General features: G+C 39.9%; 1 protein-coding gene across 2 annotated transcripts in view; it reads right to left on the bottom strand.

Annotated features, from left to right (window-relative positions):
* The window catches only part of DAAM1 (dishevelled associated activator of morphogenesis 1), a 186,814-nt gene that overhangs the window by 78,152 nt on the left and 90,604 nt on the right, over window positions 1-18,058 (bottom strand). For both annotated transcript variants that reach the window (XM_012442281.3, XM_012442283.3), the window contains exon 3: window positions 4,417-4,506. In XM_012442281.3, the coding sequence (XP_012297704.1) occupies window positions 4,417-4,506 (90 nt within the window). The remainder of the gene's footprint in view (window positions 1-4,416; window positions 4,507-18,058) is intronic.

The raw sequence follows: 18,058 nt of genomic DNA, 5'->3' as shown, positions 1-18,058 counted from the left end.
TAGGATATTGGGAAGAATCAGAGGACCAATGACTCGTCTCCTCATCTTCCAGCTAGTTTGGGTAGAAATGGATGGTTTGTCCTTAATTCCACTACTTCAACACATATTCATTTAAATCTGTGTAAATCCATGTTTTGCTCAAGCTACTGCCTCTCTAGCACTGCAAACACAGGAGGGCTTCACCTCTCCAGAAACTGAAAGAATTGCATCCCAATGGCCATACACAATACAACTTTAATCTTTTTGTACATGTGGTAAACGAATTCCTTTTTATAGGGAAGAGTGAGGAATGGATCCAATCTGGGTATACAAACCAAATTAAGGATCTTTTCAATGAAAAGTACTAGCTGAACTTTCAGCCACTTTCCCTGGATGTCTTCAGTATGTAGCTAGCACCAGATCAATAGTTTGCAGAAATCACGATAGCTGAACTGCAGCCAGGATAGGCAAGATTACTGAATTATTTAATTAAGGTAGAATCAAACACATACTCAGCAGCAGAGGAAAAACTCACCTTCCCTAAAGTGGAACTCAGAACACACAGAAATGTAATAAGAAAAATCTAATACCATTTACTTAAGCTTTGGCTTTAGAGATCAGAAACAAAGAGGAAAAACTAGGCACAATCATCAAATCCTCGTCTTTGCCTCAAATATCTGCTGTCATCACAGCTAACAGTGTCTATAGCCCCCATTTACTTACTTTGCAAATTCCAACACCCACGAAAGGGTACAAGTATTTTCTGGATACTAGTAAGGACTGGTTAAGTGACACAACTTGTACATTTGCTCCTGGACAGAACAGCAATTAAAGATTATTTCTTCCTATGCTGTTAAGATACCAGCATAATACATGTATATACCCATTTTATTTTCTCCTCTCTGAAGACTTACTCCTTACTTTTCCCAGGATTTAAAAATCATGTTAACAATAAGCAAATACAGCATGGCCAGATGCCTTTTGTGGTCAGATGGCTCATTGTTTAAAAAGCTTCAGTTTAAAATCCAAAAGATTGTTAACAGATGCAGTTTCTGGCTAGAGACTGGGAAAAACCTCATTTAAACAAAAGAGTATGTTGTGATTGGAACTAAAAAGGGAATTACCTTTAAAGATAAGAACCACAAACATTTCCTATCTGAAAATACCCCATCCCAACCAACAGAATCTTTTTTGGACCGTTTATGAAAGTTAAAAAAAAAAAATGACAGTGGATTGCTGTCTATAACAAAGCAAGGATGACCAACCAGTCCAGTAGGTTTTAGATTTGTTTGGACTTTCAACAAGGCCTTAACATCCATCTCTTACTCCCCTACCAGATATTACTCAATTAGACAAAATTTCAATTAACTTCTTTACAATCATTTCAGTCTGAGAAATACTTTCTGCTTTCATTTTGGCTCTGGAAATAGGTTTTCAACCAGAGACGGAGATAGAGAAGTTTCATAAATGAGCACAGAGTCTGATAAGCAGATAGCTGCTGCTGGGACTCTAGTCGCTGTTGCACAGGGAAACAGACACTTGGCTGAGCCAAGCTTGGCCCTGTCTTTCGGTCCCAGGCTCACTGGCCTTGACAACTTCTGTTCATTTTTACATGGAAAGTTTGCTTTTCACCAGCTCACACCATCTGTTTCGGTTGGCTCCAGTGGCCCCTTACTCTATGACTTTACTATGTGTGAGAATGTCTGTAATGCCCTGTGTTCTAATCTTGAAAGATGGGAAATGTGACAGAGCCCTGAGGTGTAGCTTTCCTCAGCCTGAGAAATGGATGTGGCTTGGCTTGCTGGTGATAAGCCTGATTTGAATAGGCTACACAAGAGATGTTCCAAGGAAAATAATCTGTTCTTAATATTAAGGATGGCCACCATGGGGCTCCATTCTGAGAATGGGCAACCTGTCCCTCAGGAAATTACATTCTCTGAAAAGAGGTAAACATAATATCCTTCTCCTGGTTCAGTTTTTGTGTTCTCGTATTCATTGTGTATTTATTGCAGTGCCCTAAAAGTTCAGTTTAATAGTGTTAGAAGCTCAAATCAAGAAAATCTTTGGTCAAACAATGCTACCATCCATTTTAAAGTGAGGCAAATCTAGAAGCCCATGAGACTCCCTAACAAGTTAAAATGGCTTTCCCACTGATTGCTAAGTCATGTAAGGAAGCCAAACTGTTGAAATGAAGCTAGAAGGAGAAGTGCATTCTCAAAGGTTTGTGCAATCTGGCCAGGTACTAGTAAGAAAGGCCCATCTGTCAAAACGTGGGATTCTGAGGCCAGTGGCCACATCCATATCCATCCTCCTACAAAAAGCAAACCCCACATCATGCACACTTGAGATGAGGTTTGCAAGGGGATTCGATAGGTGTGGAAATTGAAAAATGAGCAGCAGCTGCAAGCCCGAGGTCATTACTATTCTCCAGCGTTTGCCTTTTCTAATCTAAGGGGCAGTAGTTTCCATGATTAACTTTCTATTGCTGTCAAGGGTGTAATAAAATCTGGGAAAGAAGAAAACTTTCCTCTCAGTAAGCTGCTCCCATTTTCCTGCCCTTTTCTTTCCTCTAGTGAACATTCTCAATCCCTTCTTTGTATTGTTTCCTAATTTTCAGAAAAAATCTGCACTAGCATGAGCCAAAATAGACAACATCCTCTGTGTATACCTGCAACATGAGGATTTCTCTTTCTAGGTTCTAGCAGCAGGTTTTTAAGATGGCAGTGCAAAAAGTTCCCTTGTTTCCAAAGGCTATATAACACCAGTTTCAGAACTGAGCACATTTTATTTCATCTTAAAATTCTTTGTCAATGTATTATATTTGCTTCTTGAGCCATGACAATCAGGTCGACAGAGAGGTTTTCTAGTTGGTTCAATGTATACAAAGGGAAAGAGCAGAAGAGGAGAGGAAGACACTTATTTCACAATGGTATCATACTGGTTACTACTGGATTAAGAACTCTCAAGGCTTCAGTTTGGGAATAATCTGATAGAGGCTCAGAGATCATACTGAGGGGTTATGGCTGACTACATTTCTCAGCAAAGGCCACCAGAACCAAATCTGACACAAGTTATACCAATTACAACTGCTCGGGTGGAAAATTAATGTGCTTTAGTTTTTTTTGACAGTATTCAGTGTAACACTAATGACAATTCAGTGGTTCAGTCATCATGCATTCATTTCAAAGTATCAGATGCTGGAGTTACAAAGATGGATGACACATGGTGCCTCTTCATCAGAGGCATAAAGTCAGATGGAGAGCCATTCACACAGGCTCACTGCTAGGGAGAGAGTCCCTTTACTGAGTAATGTAAGATGCTCCCAGGAGAGTGGCACAGGGCAATTACATAAGGAAGCAAAGAGGGGGCAGATGTGCTGAGAGATGACAAACAAGAGGTCCCAACCTGCATATTGGTTTCACCTAGTAAAAGGTTCCCTAGTGGTGTCTTGAAAAAACATTGGATTATTGTGGTTTGTTCCTGTTTCCCTGGGTCAGGAGTAGGTAACCAAAGTGTCCACTGTCTGCTGGACAGCTAGGTGCTAGCCCTGCCCTTCTCATTACCCCATCTTGGTTTAAGTCTCTGTTGGAACAGAAGGACAAGTGGTAAAAGGTGGCCATGAATAGGATTAGTCCCCAAAAATGGGTGTGAGGATAGACTCAGAATCTGCTACAGGGTTTAAAAGATGGCAGAGAGGACTATATTTCAGGAGATACAGTCACCATGGAGCGATGCCTGGTGCCACAGATACTAGGGAATAAGAAGACCTTTGGTGTTTCACTGTCCCCTATATCCATTCTCCTCATCTCTCAAAGTAATAGAACCCCCTGATCTTAAATGGGAAGTGACTGCCCAGAATAAAGACTTTCGTTCTTTCAGCAGATGTGGCCATGCAACCAGCAGTGGGATATGAGAGAGAGTCAGACATATAACTCCAGGAATGTGTCCCTCAAAGTGGGAGTTGGGGAGCCTATGCCTTCTTCCCTTTCTTCCGTTCTTGGTTTGGAACATGAAGTGGCTGGAGAGTCATCTTGGAGCACGGGATGAGGCCACACCAGAGAGATGATGAAATGGAAAGTTGTCAGAAGGTGGCTGTAGAGGGCTGTGACCCCATACCAGGTCCTAGACAACTGTATACAGACTGCCGTGTGAAGAGCAGAGGGGAATTTCTAACTTGCATAAGCAAATGTTATTTTAGGTCTCAGTTACACATGATTATGAATGATGGTTACAGATGGAGGAGAGTCCAATGAAGTGTTGATAAAAACACCATCCAGCCAGTAGCACTGGCTACATCTAACACCACAGCCACAACATAACACATTCAATCTGGTTTCACATTACAAACAGCTGTCCAATCCTAGTGGTAAAATGGAAGAGCAGAGGGAATCAAAACGATTATTTTCCAGTTAACCATAATCACAATGAAAATCTTACCTTTTTCTTGCTACAGTATATTTGCCATTTTTTCTCAGCTGGAAGTGCAAACATGGCTTCTCTATGTTTGTCTGTGAGGTCAAGTTCATCCTGAGAAAAAAGAAAATAATTAGTGTTTCATAGGTTAAATGTTATTCCTGTAGGGAATGTTATCAGTATCATCAAGGAAGAAAAAAAAAGAAAACACCAACACATATTTAAATGAACTTGAGAGGAGGATCCAAGATGGCCAAATAGGAACAGCTCTGCAGTGCAGGGAGAACAACACAGAGGGTGAGTGATCACCACATTTCCAAACAAGTTATTACTGCCCACAGACCAGGAGATTCCTGGGCTGAAAAATGCCACAAGCTTCCAGCATGGCTGTTTTGGCTGGTGCAGTGGGTCTCTGCATAAAAACTCACATAAATCTGGGCAGCCGTTTCAACTGGCGTCTGGAATGCCTGGGAGACAGAGCCACCCATTCAACTGAAAAAAAGGGGACTGAAACAGGGAGACAGGTGATCTGGCTCAGCAGGTCCCACCCCAACAAAGACCAGCAATATGAAACACTCTACATTGAGAGTTTCACAGCAAGCACAGCTGGACCCAGGATGGTCCAGTTCTGTAGGGGGAAGGGCATCCACCATTACCAAGGCAGTCTGCCACTACTGAGCCAGTCTGTCATTACCAAGGCAGTCCGCCATTACAGAGGCAGTCCACCATTACTGAGGCAGACTGCCATTACTGAGGCAGACGGCCATCACCGAGGCAGTTCTGACTATACCCCTATAAACAAAACCACAAGGAAATTCACACAGCAGCTGGGCAGAGGCCACAGCAGCTCAGCAACACCTCTGCTGACAGACTGTGACTAGGCTACCTCCTAGCTGGGCAGGGCAGCTCTGAAAAAAGGCAGCAGCACATCAGGAACTTATAAATAAAGCCCCACCTTCCCAGGACAGAGCACCTGGGAAAAAAGGCAGTTATGAGTTCTGCTGCAGCAGACTTAAACATACCTGCCTAGCAGATCTCAATGGAACAATGGACATCGCAGCTCAGCACTTAAGTTCCTGTAAGGGTGAGACTGTCTCCTCAAGCAGCTCCCTGACTCCCATACATCCAAAGAGACACCTCACAAAGGAGAGCTCAGACTGACATCTGGCGGGTATCCTTCTGGGACGAAGATAACAGAAGAAGAAACTGGCAGCAACCCTTACTGTTCTGCAGCCACTGCAGGTGATCCCCAGGCAAGCAGGGTCTGGAGTAGACCTCCAGCAGTCCTACAGTAGAGGGGCCTGACTGTTAGAAGGAAAACCAAAAAACAGAAATAAATAACTTCATCATCAACAAAAAGTACGTCCATGCAGAGACCCGATCCAAAAGTCACCAACTACAAAGACCACAGGTAGATAAATCCACAAAGATGGGACGAAATCAGCACAAAAAGTATAAAAACACCCAAAACCAGAATGCCTCTTCTGCAAGGGATCACAACTCCTCACCAGCAAGGGAACAAAGCTGGATGGAGAATAAGTCTGATGAGTAGACAGAAACAGGCTTCAAAAGATGGATAATAATAAATTTCTCTGAGCTAAAAGAACATGTGCTAACCCAACACAAAGAAACTGAGAACCTTGAAAAAAGGTTTGACAAAATGCTAATGAGAATAAACAGCTTAGAGAAGAATATAAATGACCTGATGGAGCTGAAAAACACAACATGAGAACCTCGTGAAGCATACACTAGTTTCAATAGCTGAATCGACCAAGCAGAAGGAAGGATGTCAGAGATCGAAGATCAACTCAATGAAATAAAATGAGAAGGCAAGATTAGAGAAAAAAGAGTGAAAAGAAATGAACGAAGCCTCAAAGAAATATGGGATTATGTGAAAAGAACTAATCTATGTTTGATAGGTGTACCTGAATGTGACGGAGAGAATAAATCCAAGCTGGAAAACACTCTTCAGGATATTATCCAAGAGAACTTCCCCAATCTAGCAAGGCAGGCCACCACTCAAGTCCAGGAAATACAGAGAACACCACAAAGATATTCCTCAAGAAGAGCAACCCCAAGGCACATAATCATTAGATTCACCAGGGTTGAAATGAAGGAGAAAATGCTAAGGGCAGTCAGAGAGAAAGGCCAGGTTACTCACAAAGGGAAGCCCATTGGACTCACAGCAGATCTCTTGGCAGAAAACCTACAAGCCAGAAGAGAGTGGGGGCCAATATTCAACATCCTTAAAGAAAAGAACTTTCAACCTAGAAATTCACATCCAGCCAAACTAAGCTTCACAAGCGAAGGAGAAATAAAATCCTTTATGAACAAGCAACTGCTAAGAGATTTTGTCACCACCAGGCCTGCCTTACAAGAGCTTCTGAAAGAGGCACTAAACATAGAAAGGTACAACCAGTACCAGCCACTCCAAAAACGTACCAAATGGTAAAGAGCATCGACACAATGAAGAAACTGTGTCAACTAATGGGCAAAACAACCAGCTAGCATCAAAATGGCAGGATCAAATTCACACATAACAATACTAACCTTAAATGTAAAGGGGCTAAATGCCCCAATCAAAAGACACAGACTGACAAATTGGATAAAAAGTCAAAATCCATCAGTGTGCTATATCTAGGAAACCCATCTCATGTGTAAGGACATATACAGATGCAAAATAAAGGGATGGAGGAAGATTTACCAAGCAAATGGAGAGAAAAAAAAAGCAGGAGTTGCAGTCCTAGTCTCTGATAAAATAGACTTTAAAGCAACAAGGACCAAAAGAGACAAATAAGGACATTACATAACGGTAAAAGGATCAGTGCAACAAGAAGAGCTAACAATCCTAAATATATATGCACCCAATACAGGAGAACCCAGATACATAAGGCAAGTTCTTAATGACTTACTTACAAAGAGACTTAGACTCCCACACAATAATAGTGGGAGACTTTAACACCACATTGTCAATAATAGACAGATCAACGAGATAGAAAATTAACAAGGATATCCAGGACTTGAACTCAGACCTGGAACAAGTAAACTTAATAAACATTTATAGAACTCTCCACCTCAAATCCATAAAACATACATTCTTCTCAGTATCACATCACACCTATTCTAAAAGTGACCACATAATTGGAAGTAAATCACTCCTCAGCAATTGCATAGCATTTCACAGGTTTAAATGAAATATTGGTTGGCTGCTTGTTTGTTATTTTCCTCCCTTATTCCTACCTGTCTCCACTGTTAAGCACAATCATTGGCATAAAAGAGGTTTTTAATACCTATTTTTAGATGGCATTCTAGCCTGGGCAATAGAGCAAGATTCTCGTTCTCTCTCTCTCTCTCTCTTTCTCTCTTACATTCTTTTTTTCTTTCTTTCTCTCTTTCTTTCTTCTTTTCTTTTTCTCTCATTCTTTCTTTTTCTCTTTCAAAAAAAAAATTGGCAAACCGATTGCAAGAGCACATCAAACAGCTTATCCATCACGATCAAATAGGCTTCATCCTGGGGATGCAAGGTTGGTTCAACATAGGTAAGTCTGTAAACATAATTCACCACATAAACAGAACCAAAGACAAAAAACACATGATTATCTCAATAGATGCAGAGAAGGTCTTTGACAAAATTCAACAGCGCTTTATGCTAAAAACTCTCAATAAACTAGGTATCGATGGAATGTATCTCAAAATAATAAAAGCTATTTATGACAAACCCACAGCCAATATCATACTGAATGGGCAAAAACTGGAAGCATTCCTTTTAAAAACTGGCACCAGACAAGGATGCCCTCTCTTACCACTCCTATTCAATATAGTATTGGAAGTTCTAGCCAGAGCAATCCGGCAGGAAAAAGAAATAAACAGCATTCAATTAGGAAAGGAGGAAGGCAAATTGTCTCTGTTTGCATATGACACGACTGTATATTTAGAAGACCCCATCGTTTCAGCCCAAAATCTCTCCTGAAACTGATAAGCAACTTCAGCAAAGTCTCAAGATACAAAATATATGTGCAGAAATCACAAAAATACCTATACACCAATAGCAGACTTAAAGAGAGCCAAATCAAGAAAGAACTGCTGTTCATAATTGCTACAAAGAGAATAAAATACCTAAGAACACAACTAATAAAGGAGGTAAAAGATCTCTTCAAGGAGAACTACAAACCACTGCTCAATGAAATGAGAGAGGACACAAACAGATGGATAAACATTCCATGCTCATGGTTAGGAAGAATCAATATTGTGAAAATGGCCATACTGCCCAAAGTAATTTATAGATTCAACGCTATCCCCATCAAGCTACCTATGACCCTCTTCAAAGAACTGGAAAAAACCACCTTAAACTTCATATGGAACCAAAAGAGAGCCTGCATAGCCAAGACAATCCTAAGCAAAAAGAATAAAACTGGAGGCATCACACTACCTGACTTCAAACTATACTATAAGGCTACAGTAATCAAAACAGCATGGTACTGGTACCGAAACAGAGATATAGGCCAACGGAACAGAACAGAGGCCTCGTAGGCAATGCCACACATCTACAACCATCTGATCTTTGACAAACCCAGCAAAAACAAGCAATGGGGAAAGCATTCCCTGTTTAATAAATGGTGTTGGGAAAACTGGCTACCCATGTGCGGAAAGCAGAAACTGGACCCGTTCCTGACACCTTACACTAAAATTAACTCCGGATGGATTAAAGATTTAAACATAAGACCTAACACCATAAAAACCCTAGAAGAAAATCTAGGCAAAACCATTCAGGCATAGGCAAGGACTTCATGACTAAAACACCAAAAGCATTGGCAACAAAAGCCAAAACAGACAAATGGGACCTAATTAAATTCCTGAGCTTCTGTACAGCAAAAGAAACAATCATTAGAGTGAACTGGCAACCAACAGAATGGGAAAAAATTTTTGCAATCTAACCATCTGACAAAGGGCTACTATCCAGAATCTACAAAGAACTAAAACAGATTTACAAGAAAAAAACAAGCAAACCCATTCAAAAGTGAGCGAAGGACATCAATAAACACTTTTCAAAAGACATATATGAGGCCAACAAACATATGAAAAAATTCTCATCATCACTGGTCATTAGAGAAATGCAAATCAAAATTACATTGAGATGCCATCTCATGCCAGTTAGAATGGCGATCATTAAAAAATCTGGAGACAACAGATGCTGGAGAGGATGTGGAGAAATAGGAACACTTTTACACTGTTGGTAGGAATGTAAATTAGTTCAACCACTGTGGAAGACAGTGTGGTGATTCCTCAAGGACCTAGAAATAGAAATTCCATTTCACCCAGCAATCCCATTACTGGGTATATATCCAAAGGATTATAAATCGTTCCATTATAAAGACACATGCACACGTATGTCATTGCAGCATTGCTTACAACAGCAAAGACCTGGAACCAACCCAAATGCCCATCAATGATAGACTGGACAAGGAAAATGTGGCACATATACACCATGGAATACTATGCAGCCATAAACAACGATGAGTTTTTGTCCTTTGTAGGGACATGGATGAATCTGGAAACCATAATTCTCAGCAAACTGACACAAGAACGGAAAATCAAACACCGCATGTTCTCAATCTTAGGCGGGTGTTTAGCAATGAGAACACATGGACACGGAGGGGAGCATCATACACTGGGGTCTGTTGGGCGGAATAGGAGATGGACAGCAGTGGATAGGGAGGTTGGGGAGGGATAACATGGGGAGAAATGCCAGATATAGGTGATGGGGGGATGGAGGTAGCAAACCACATTGCCATGTATGTACCTATGCAACAGTCCTGCATGTTCTGCACATGTGTCCCACAACCTAAAGTGCAATTAAAAAAATATATATATATAAAATAAATGAACTTGAGAAAGATCAAGAAGCTATGTTAGATACATGTTTCCATCATGAAGAAAGCATGTCCCTGGCAGGGGGCTAGGCATGGGGCGCAGCAAATGGGATGAGGCATAGCCCTACAGTCACCAAAGGTCAGGGGAGAGTGAACCAAGCAAGGGCAGAATTATCCTGAGCTACTGTCTACTGCTGTGTATGGTCCATGGAGCAGTAAAAGCTGTCAAACTTCGGGAGTTTAGAAGTATTGATCATGTTAAAGATGAGGGTTTGCTGGGATGGCTTCACAAACAGTAACAGGCTGGGCCCTGAAGGACTTGGACATGAGGAGGGAAGCAACAGACAAAGGCCAGGTGGGGTGACAGACAGTGTGTATGTGGGACAATGGTCAGCTTAACTGAAGCACTGGGTTTCTGCAAAGGATTATCAGTTTAAAGGTTGGTGAGTGAAATAGTGAAAGCTTTAAATGCCAGACTAAGGAGATTATTTTCTTGAATGAGTTGATCCAATGAAGTTTTGGGCAAGGCAGTGACTCCCTCATTGCATAAACACCAACTGATATTTACTCAGTACATTATTTGCAGGCATGTTCTCATTTATAGGAGTTCTCATAACAACCCCAAGTGGTCCACTCCCTACTACATCCACACTGATATAAGTTGGAAAAATTTAAGCTGAAGACTGGCCACATCAAGACTGTACACCTGGCAAATAGTGGGGTTGTGTTGTTAGCTTAGAGCTGTCGAACTCCAGAGTCCTGATGCTTAGCCTTTCAGATCAGTGTTTGGCAACATCAACTTTATAGTGGTGTACCGCTTAGACTGAACCCTAAAGGAAAGATGCTCCCAGGAGTGGCACAGGGCAATTACCCAAAGTAGCAATGCAGCAATTTATGATTGTTAATAACTAATGGATAATAATAATGGAATCACGAATATGAAGTGCTTAGAAAAAAGTTATTGGTGTTTAACAAGAACTGAATCCACAATCTTTTTTTTTTTCTACTTTTACTTTAGGTCCAGGGGTACATATGCAGGTTTGTTACATAGGTAACTTGAATGTCACGGAGGCTTTGTGTACAAATGATCCCATCATCAAGGTAGTGAGCATAGTACCGGAAAGGTAACATTTCTGCCACTACCCCACCACCTTTTCTGTTCAAGTCCCCAGGTTCTATTGTTCCCATCTTTGTGTCCAATGTGTCTTCAAAAAGTTTAGCTCCTAGTTATAAGTGAGAACATGTGATATTTAGTTTTCTGTTCCTGGGCTGGTTCACTAAGGATGCTGGCCTTTGGCAGCATACGTGCTGCTGCAAAGGACATGATCTTGTTCTTTTTATGCTTGCATAATATTCCATGGTGTGTGTGTGTGTGTGTGTGTGTGTGTGTGTACATATCTATATCTAAATCTACTTCTATATATCACATTTCCTTGATCCAGTCCACTGTCGATGAACATCTTAGTTGATTCCATGTCTTTGCTATTGTGAATAGTGCTGCAATAAACATATAAGTGCATATGTCTTCGTAGGAGAACAATTTAGTTTGCTTTGTTTATATACCCAATCGTGGGATTTCTGGGTCGAATGCTAGTTCCTTAAGTTCTTTGAGAAATCATCACACTGCTTTCCACAGTAGCTGAACTCATTTACATTCTTACCAGCAGTGTATAACTGTTCCCTCTTCTCTGTAACCTCACCAGCATCTGTTGTTCTTTGACCTTCAAATAATACCCATTCTGACTGGTATGATATCTCATTGTAGGTTTGATTTGCATTTCTCTAATGATTAGTGATTGATATGATTTGGCTCTGCATCCCCACCCAAATCTCATGTCAAATTGTAATCCCCCTGTGTCAGGGGAGGGGCCTGGTGGAAGGTAACTGGATTATGGGGGTAGATTCCCCCTCACTATTCTTGTGATGAGACAGTGAGTTCCTATTAGATCTGACGGTTTAAAGGTGTGTGGTACTGCCCCCTTCACTCTCTATCTCTCCTGCCACCTTAGGAAAATGTGCTTGCTTCCCCTTCTGCCATGATCCTAAGTTTCCTGAGGCCTCCCAGTCATGCTTCCTGTTAAGCCTGCTGAACTGTGAGTCAATTAAACCTCTTTTCTTAGTAAATTACTCAGTCTCAGGTAGTTGTTTACAGCAGTGTGAAAACAGACTAATACAGTGATAATCATTTTTTCATATTGGCCTCATGCCTGTCTTTTGAGAAGTGTCTCTTAAATGTCTTCTGTCCATTTTTTTCATTGGGTTGTTTTTTGCTTGCTGATTTAAGTTTCTTACAGATTCTGGATTTTATAACTTTGTCATATGTATAGTTTGCAAATATTTTCTCTAATTCTATAGGGTGTCTACTCTCTTGATAGTTTCTTTTGCTGTGCAGAAGCTGTTTAATCAGGTCTCACTTGCCAATTTTTGTTTTTGTTCTCATTTCTTTTAGAGACTTACTCGGAAATTCTTTGCCAAAGCTGATGCAGAGAATGGTATTTCCTGGGTTTTCCTCTAGGGTTTTTTATTGTTTTAGGCCTTACAGTTAAGTCTTAAATCAATCCTGAGCTCATTTTTGCTTAAGTGAAAGGAAAGGGTCCAGTTTCAATCTTCTGCCTATGGCTAGCCAGTTATCCCAGCACCATTTATTGAATAGGATGCTCTTTCTCTACTGTTTGTTATTGTTGACTTGATTAGAGATCAGGTGGTTGTAGGTGTGTGGTTTTGTTTCTGGGTTCTCTATGCTGTTCCATTGGTTTATATGTTTGTTTTTGTAACAGTACCATGATGTTTTGGTTACTGTAGCCTTGCTGTATAGTTTGAGGTTGGGCGGTGTGATGTCTCTGGCTTTGTTCTTTTTGCTTAGGATTGCTTTGATGGTCTATGCTCCTTTTTGTTCTTGAATTTTAGGTTACTTTTTTCTAATTCTGTGAAAAATGACATTGGCGGTTTGACAGGAATAGCACTAACTCTGTAAATTGCTTTGGGCAGTATGGTCATTTTAACAATACTGATTCTTCCTATCAATGAGCATGGAATGTTTTTCTACTTGTTTGTGTTGGCTCTGATTTCTTTCTCTGGTATAATTCTCACTGCTGAGATCTTTCATTTTCTTGATAAGCTGTACTCCTAGGTATTTTATTCTTTTTGAAGCTATTGTAAATGGAATGGTGTTCTTTATGTAGGTCTGAGCTTGAATGTTATTGGTGTATAGAAATGCTACTGATTTTTTCACATTGGTTTTGCATCCTGTAACTGTACTAAAGCTGTTTATCAGTTCTAGAAACCTTCTGGCAGAGTCTATGAGGTTTTCTAGGTATAGAAACATATCATAAAGAGAGATAGTTTGACTTTCTCTCTTATTTTGATGCCTTTAATTTCTTTCTCTTATTTGTTCTAGATAGAAATTCCAGTACCATGTTGCATAGCAGTGGTGAGAATGGGCATTCTTGTCTTATTCCAGTTCTCAAAGGGAAGGCTTCCAGTTTTTGTCCATTCAGTATGACGTTGGCTATGGGCTTGTCATAGATGGCTCTTGCTATCTTGAGGTATGTTTCTTTGATGCCTAATTTGTTGAGGGTTTTTAACATGAAGGGATGCTGGATTTTATCAAAGGCCTCTTCTGCATCTATAGAGATAACTGTATGGTTTTTATTCTTCTGTTTATGTGGTGAATCACTATTTATGTGGTAAATCATGTTTAAGTCAATGAAACATGATTGGCATATGTTAAACCAACTTTGCATCCCAGGAATAAAGCCTACTTGATTGTGGTGAATTAACTTTTTGATGTGCTGCTGAATATGGTTTGCTAGTAATCTGTTGATGATTTTTGCATCTATGTTCATCAGGGAAATTAGCCTGAAGTTTTCTTCTTTCATTGTGTCTCTGCCAATCTTTGGTATTAGGATGATGCTGGTTTCAGAGAGTTAGGGAGGAGTCCCTCCTCCTTGATTTTTTAGATTAATTTCTGTAGAATTGGTACTAGCTCTTCTTCATATATCTGGCAGAATTCAACTATGAATCTATCTAGTTTTTTTCATATTACTGATTCAATTTCAGAACCATTATTAGTCTGTTCAGGATTTAAATTTCTTCCTGGTTCAATCTTGGGAGGCTGTGTGTTTCCAGGAATTTATCCATTTCTTGAACACCTTGTTTGTATGCACAGAGGTGTTCATAACAGTCTCTAAGGATTTTGTTTGTTTCTATGGGGCCAGTTGTAATGTTACCTTTGTCATTTCTGATTGTGTTTATTTGGATATTCTCTCCTTTTTCCTTTATTAATCTAGCTAGCAGTCTATAAATCTTGTTTAATCTTTCCAAAATCAATTTTTGGTTTTGTTGATTTTTTTGTATGAATTTTCACATCTCAATTTCATTCAGTTCAGCTCTGATTTTGGTTATTACTTTTCTTCTGCTAGCTGTGGAGTTGGCTTGCTCTTCTATTTCTAGTTCCTGTAGGTACAACATTAGGTTGTTAATTTGAGATCTAACTTTTTGATGTTGGCATTTAGCACAACAGACTTTCTTCTTAACACTGCTTTAGCTCGGTCCCAAGACTTCTGGTATATTTTGTCTTTGTCTTCATTAATTTCAAGGATTTTTATATTTTTGCCTTAATTTCATTATTTACCCAAAAGTCTTTCAGAAGCAGGTTGTTTAACTACCATGTGATTTTATGGTTTTGACAGATCTTCTTGGTACTGATTTCCATTTTTATTCCACTGTGGTCCAAGAGTGTGATTGGTATGATTTTTATTTTTCTGAACTTGCTGAGACTTGTTTTATGGCTGAACATGTGGTTGATCTTAGAGTATGTGCCATGTGCAGATAAGAAGAATGTATATTCTGTTGTTGTTGGGTGGCATGTTCTGTAGATGTCTACTATGTCCAATTGTTGGACAAGTAGACATCTACAGAACATGCCACCCAACAACAACAGAAGTGTTGAGTTTAAGAACAGAATATCTTTGTTAGTTTTCTGCCTTGATGATCAGTATTACTGTTTGGTCCTCTAAATCTCTTTGTAGGTCTCTAAAATCTTGTTTTATGAATCTGGTTGTTCCAATGTTGGGTGTGTATATATTTAGGATAGTTAAGTCTTCTTGTTGGACTGGCCCTTTATCATTATGTAATGCCCTTCTTCCCTTCTTTGTCTTTTTTAATCATTGTTGGTTTAAAATCTGTTTTATCAGATACAAGAATAGCAAGCCCTCTTCTTTTGTGTTTTCCATTTTCCCAACATATCTTTACCCATTCTTTTTTTTTTGGGAGACAGAGTCTCGCTCTGTCACCAGGCGCCAGGCTGGAGTGCAGTGGCACGATCCTGGCTTACTGTAACCTCCGCCTCCCGGGTTCAAGCAATTCTCCTGCCTCAGCCTCCTGAGTAGCTGGGACTACAGGTGCATGCCACCACACCCAGCTAAGTTTTGTATTTTTTTAGTAGAGATGGGGTTTCACCATGTTGGCCAGGATGGTCTCAATCTCTTGGCCTTGTGATCTGCCTGCCTCAGCCTCCCAAAGTGTTGGGATTACAGGCATGAGCCACTGCACCTGGCCTATCTTTATCCATCCTTTTACTTTGAGCCTATCAGCACCATTACTTGTGAGATGGGTCTCTTGAAGGCAGCAGTCAGTTGGGTCTTGCTTCTTTATCCAATTTGCTACTCCATGCCTTTTGAGTGAGACATTTAGCCTGTTTACATTCAGAATCCATATTAGTATGTGAGGATTTGATCCTTTCATTGTACTGTCGGCTGGTTGTTATGTAGACTTGATTGTATGCATGTATGTAGACTTCATTATCATGGCAGGTATTATCCTTTCATGTCCATATTTAGCACTCCCTTTAGGAGCTCTTATAAGGCAGGTCTAATGATAAGAAGTTCCCTTAGCATTTGCTTGTCTGAAAAGGATTTTGTTTCTCCTTCACTTTATGAAGCTTTGGCAGGATATGAAATTCTTGGTTGGAATTTATTTTAAGGATACTGAAAATAGTCCCTAAATCTTCTGGCTTATAAGGATTCTGCTGAAAGGTCCACTGTTAGCCTGATAGGGTTCCCTTTGTAAGTGACCTTTCCCTTCTCTCTAGTTGCCTTTAAGATTTTTTTCTTTTGTATTGACCTTGGAGAATCTGATGACCATGTGTCTTAGGGATGGTTATCTTGCATAGGAGTTCTCATAGGAGTTCTCTGAAATTCTTGAATTTGCATGTTAATTTCTAGTGAGACTGGGGAAATTTTTGTTGACTATATCCTCAAACAGATTTTATAAGTTGCTTGATCTCTCTCTTTTCTTTCTTAAATGTAAGATAGATTTGGCCTCTTCACATAATCCCATGTCTTTTGGAGGTTTTGTTCCTTTTGTACATTCTTTCATTTATTTTTTATTTTATTTTTGTCTGCCTGTGTTACTTTGAAGGAGTGGTCTTCAAACTCTGAGATTCCTTCCTAAAATTGGTCTATTTTGTTGTTAATGCTTCCAATTGTATTTTCAAATTCCTGTAGTGACTTTTTCCATTGCCAGAAGTTCAGTTTGGTTCTTTCATAAAAATGGTTACTTCATGTTTCAACTCCAGGATCATTTTACTCTTTTCTTTGTGTTGGGTTTCAACCCTCTCTTGTATCCAAATGAGCTTCCTTGTCATCCAGATTCTGAAAATCTACATCTGACATTTTAGCCATTTCAAACAAAATATGTACATTAAACATAGCAAGATTCAGATATCCAAGGAATATTTAAAAAGTCCCTCTCTGACTGGCTCTTGTATATATCTGCAGTTCTGTTATGCTCATGGACATGAGGGCTTAGGATATTGACTTCACATCTTATATTCCTACCTCCATTCAGCCATCAAGTCCTGTTATTTCTTCCTTGAAAAACCTCATTTTTTTCCCCTTTGATTTTCCCTTTGTTTCATTCTCAGTGAAACCACCAACACTTATGTCCTAATAACCTCTCCTTGGCTTCTGGCTATAGCCTCCCAGCGTTCCTCCTCTTTGCCTTTCCAATCTTTCCTACTGAACATGGCCAGATTTCTCCTAAAGAAGTGGTTCTCAAACACGAGCAAGCATCAGAATCACCAGGCAGGCTCCTTAAATCATGTATCATCAAGCATTTAGGATTGAACAGGGAGGAGAAGGTACAAGAATTTGCATTTTCAGTAACTTCCCAGGTGTTGCTGCTGATCCTAAGGCCACATTTTAGAACCACTGCCTTAAAAATGGAACACTTGTGCTGTTTTGAGCTCCCGGTTCAAAAAGCTTTATTAGTTCCACATTGCCTACAAAATTAATTCTCCACTCCTCAGCCTGCCTTTGAAGTCTTCCATTTATAACCCTAACTGACTTTGCCAGGTTTGCTCCTAGTTATCACCTTACACCGTAACTTGTTAACACCCACACCCTCAATGCCTAGCCATGGCCTAAAATATGCTAGTTCCCTTGGGAACTTCATGATCTTTTTTTAAGCCTCTATGTCCTCATCATCAGGATAGGTACATCATTTCTCCTGCAAAGCTGTTGTGAGGATTGTCAAAATCAACTAAGCATGCAGTAATGCCTGGCACAGAGGTGGCAACTGTACTGTTGTTATTTAATCATTTAAACGTAAATTAGCTGCTACTTTCAAGAGCAAGGTAAACAGTTATGTCACTAAAAAACACACAGACAGTATTACACCCTAACCACAAAAACTAGCTACTACAAATTTCAACACAATGAACAACCAGGGAAGTAATGAGGGATTTTTACAGAAAATTCCATTACGAGGAACATGTCAAAAATGTTAGAATTTTG

This window comes from Aotus nancymaae, unplaced genomic scaffold, assembly GCF_030222135.1.
Source record: "Aotus nancymaae isolate 86718 unplaced genomic scaffold, 86718_ANA_hifiasm-v0.15.2.pri h1tg000062l, whole genome shotgun sequence".
In the NCBI taxonomy this organism is placed as follows: domain Eukaryota; kingdom Metazoa; phylum Chordata; class Mammalia; order Primates; family Aotidae; genus Aotus; species Aotus nancymaae.
The sequence above is the reverse complement of the archived record's forward strand: the minus strand, read 5'-3'. Positions and strand labels throughout refer to the sequence as shown.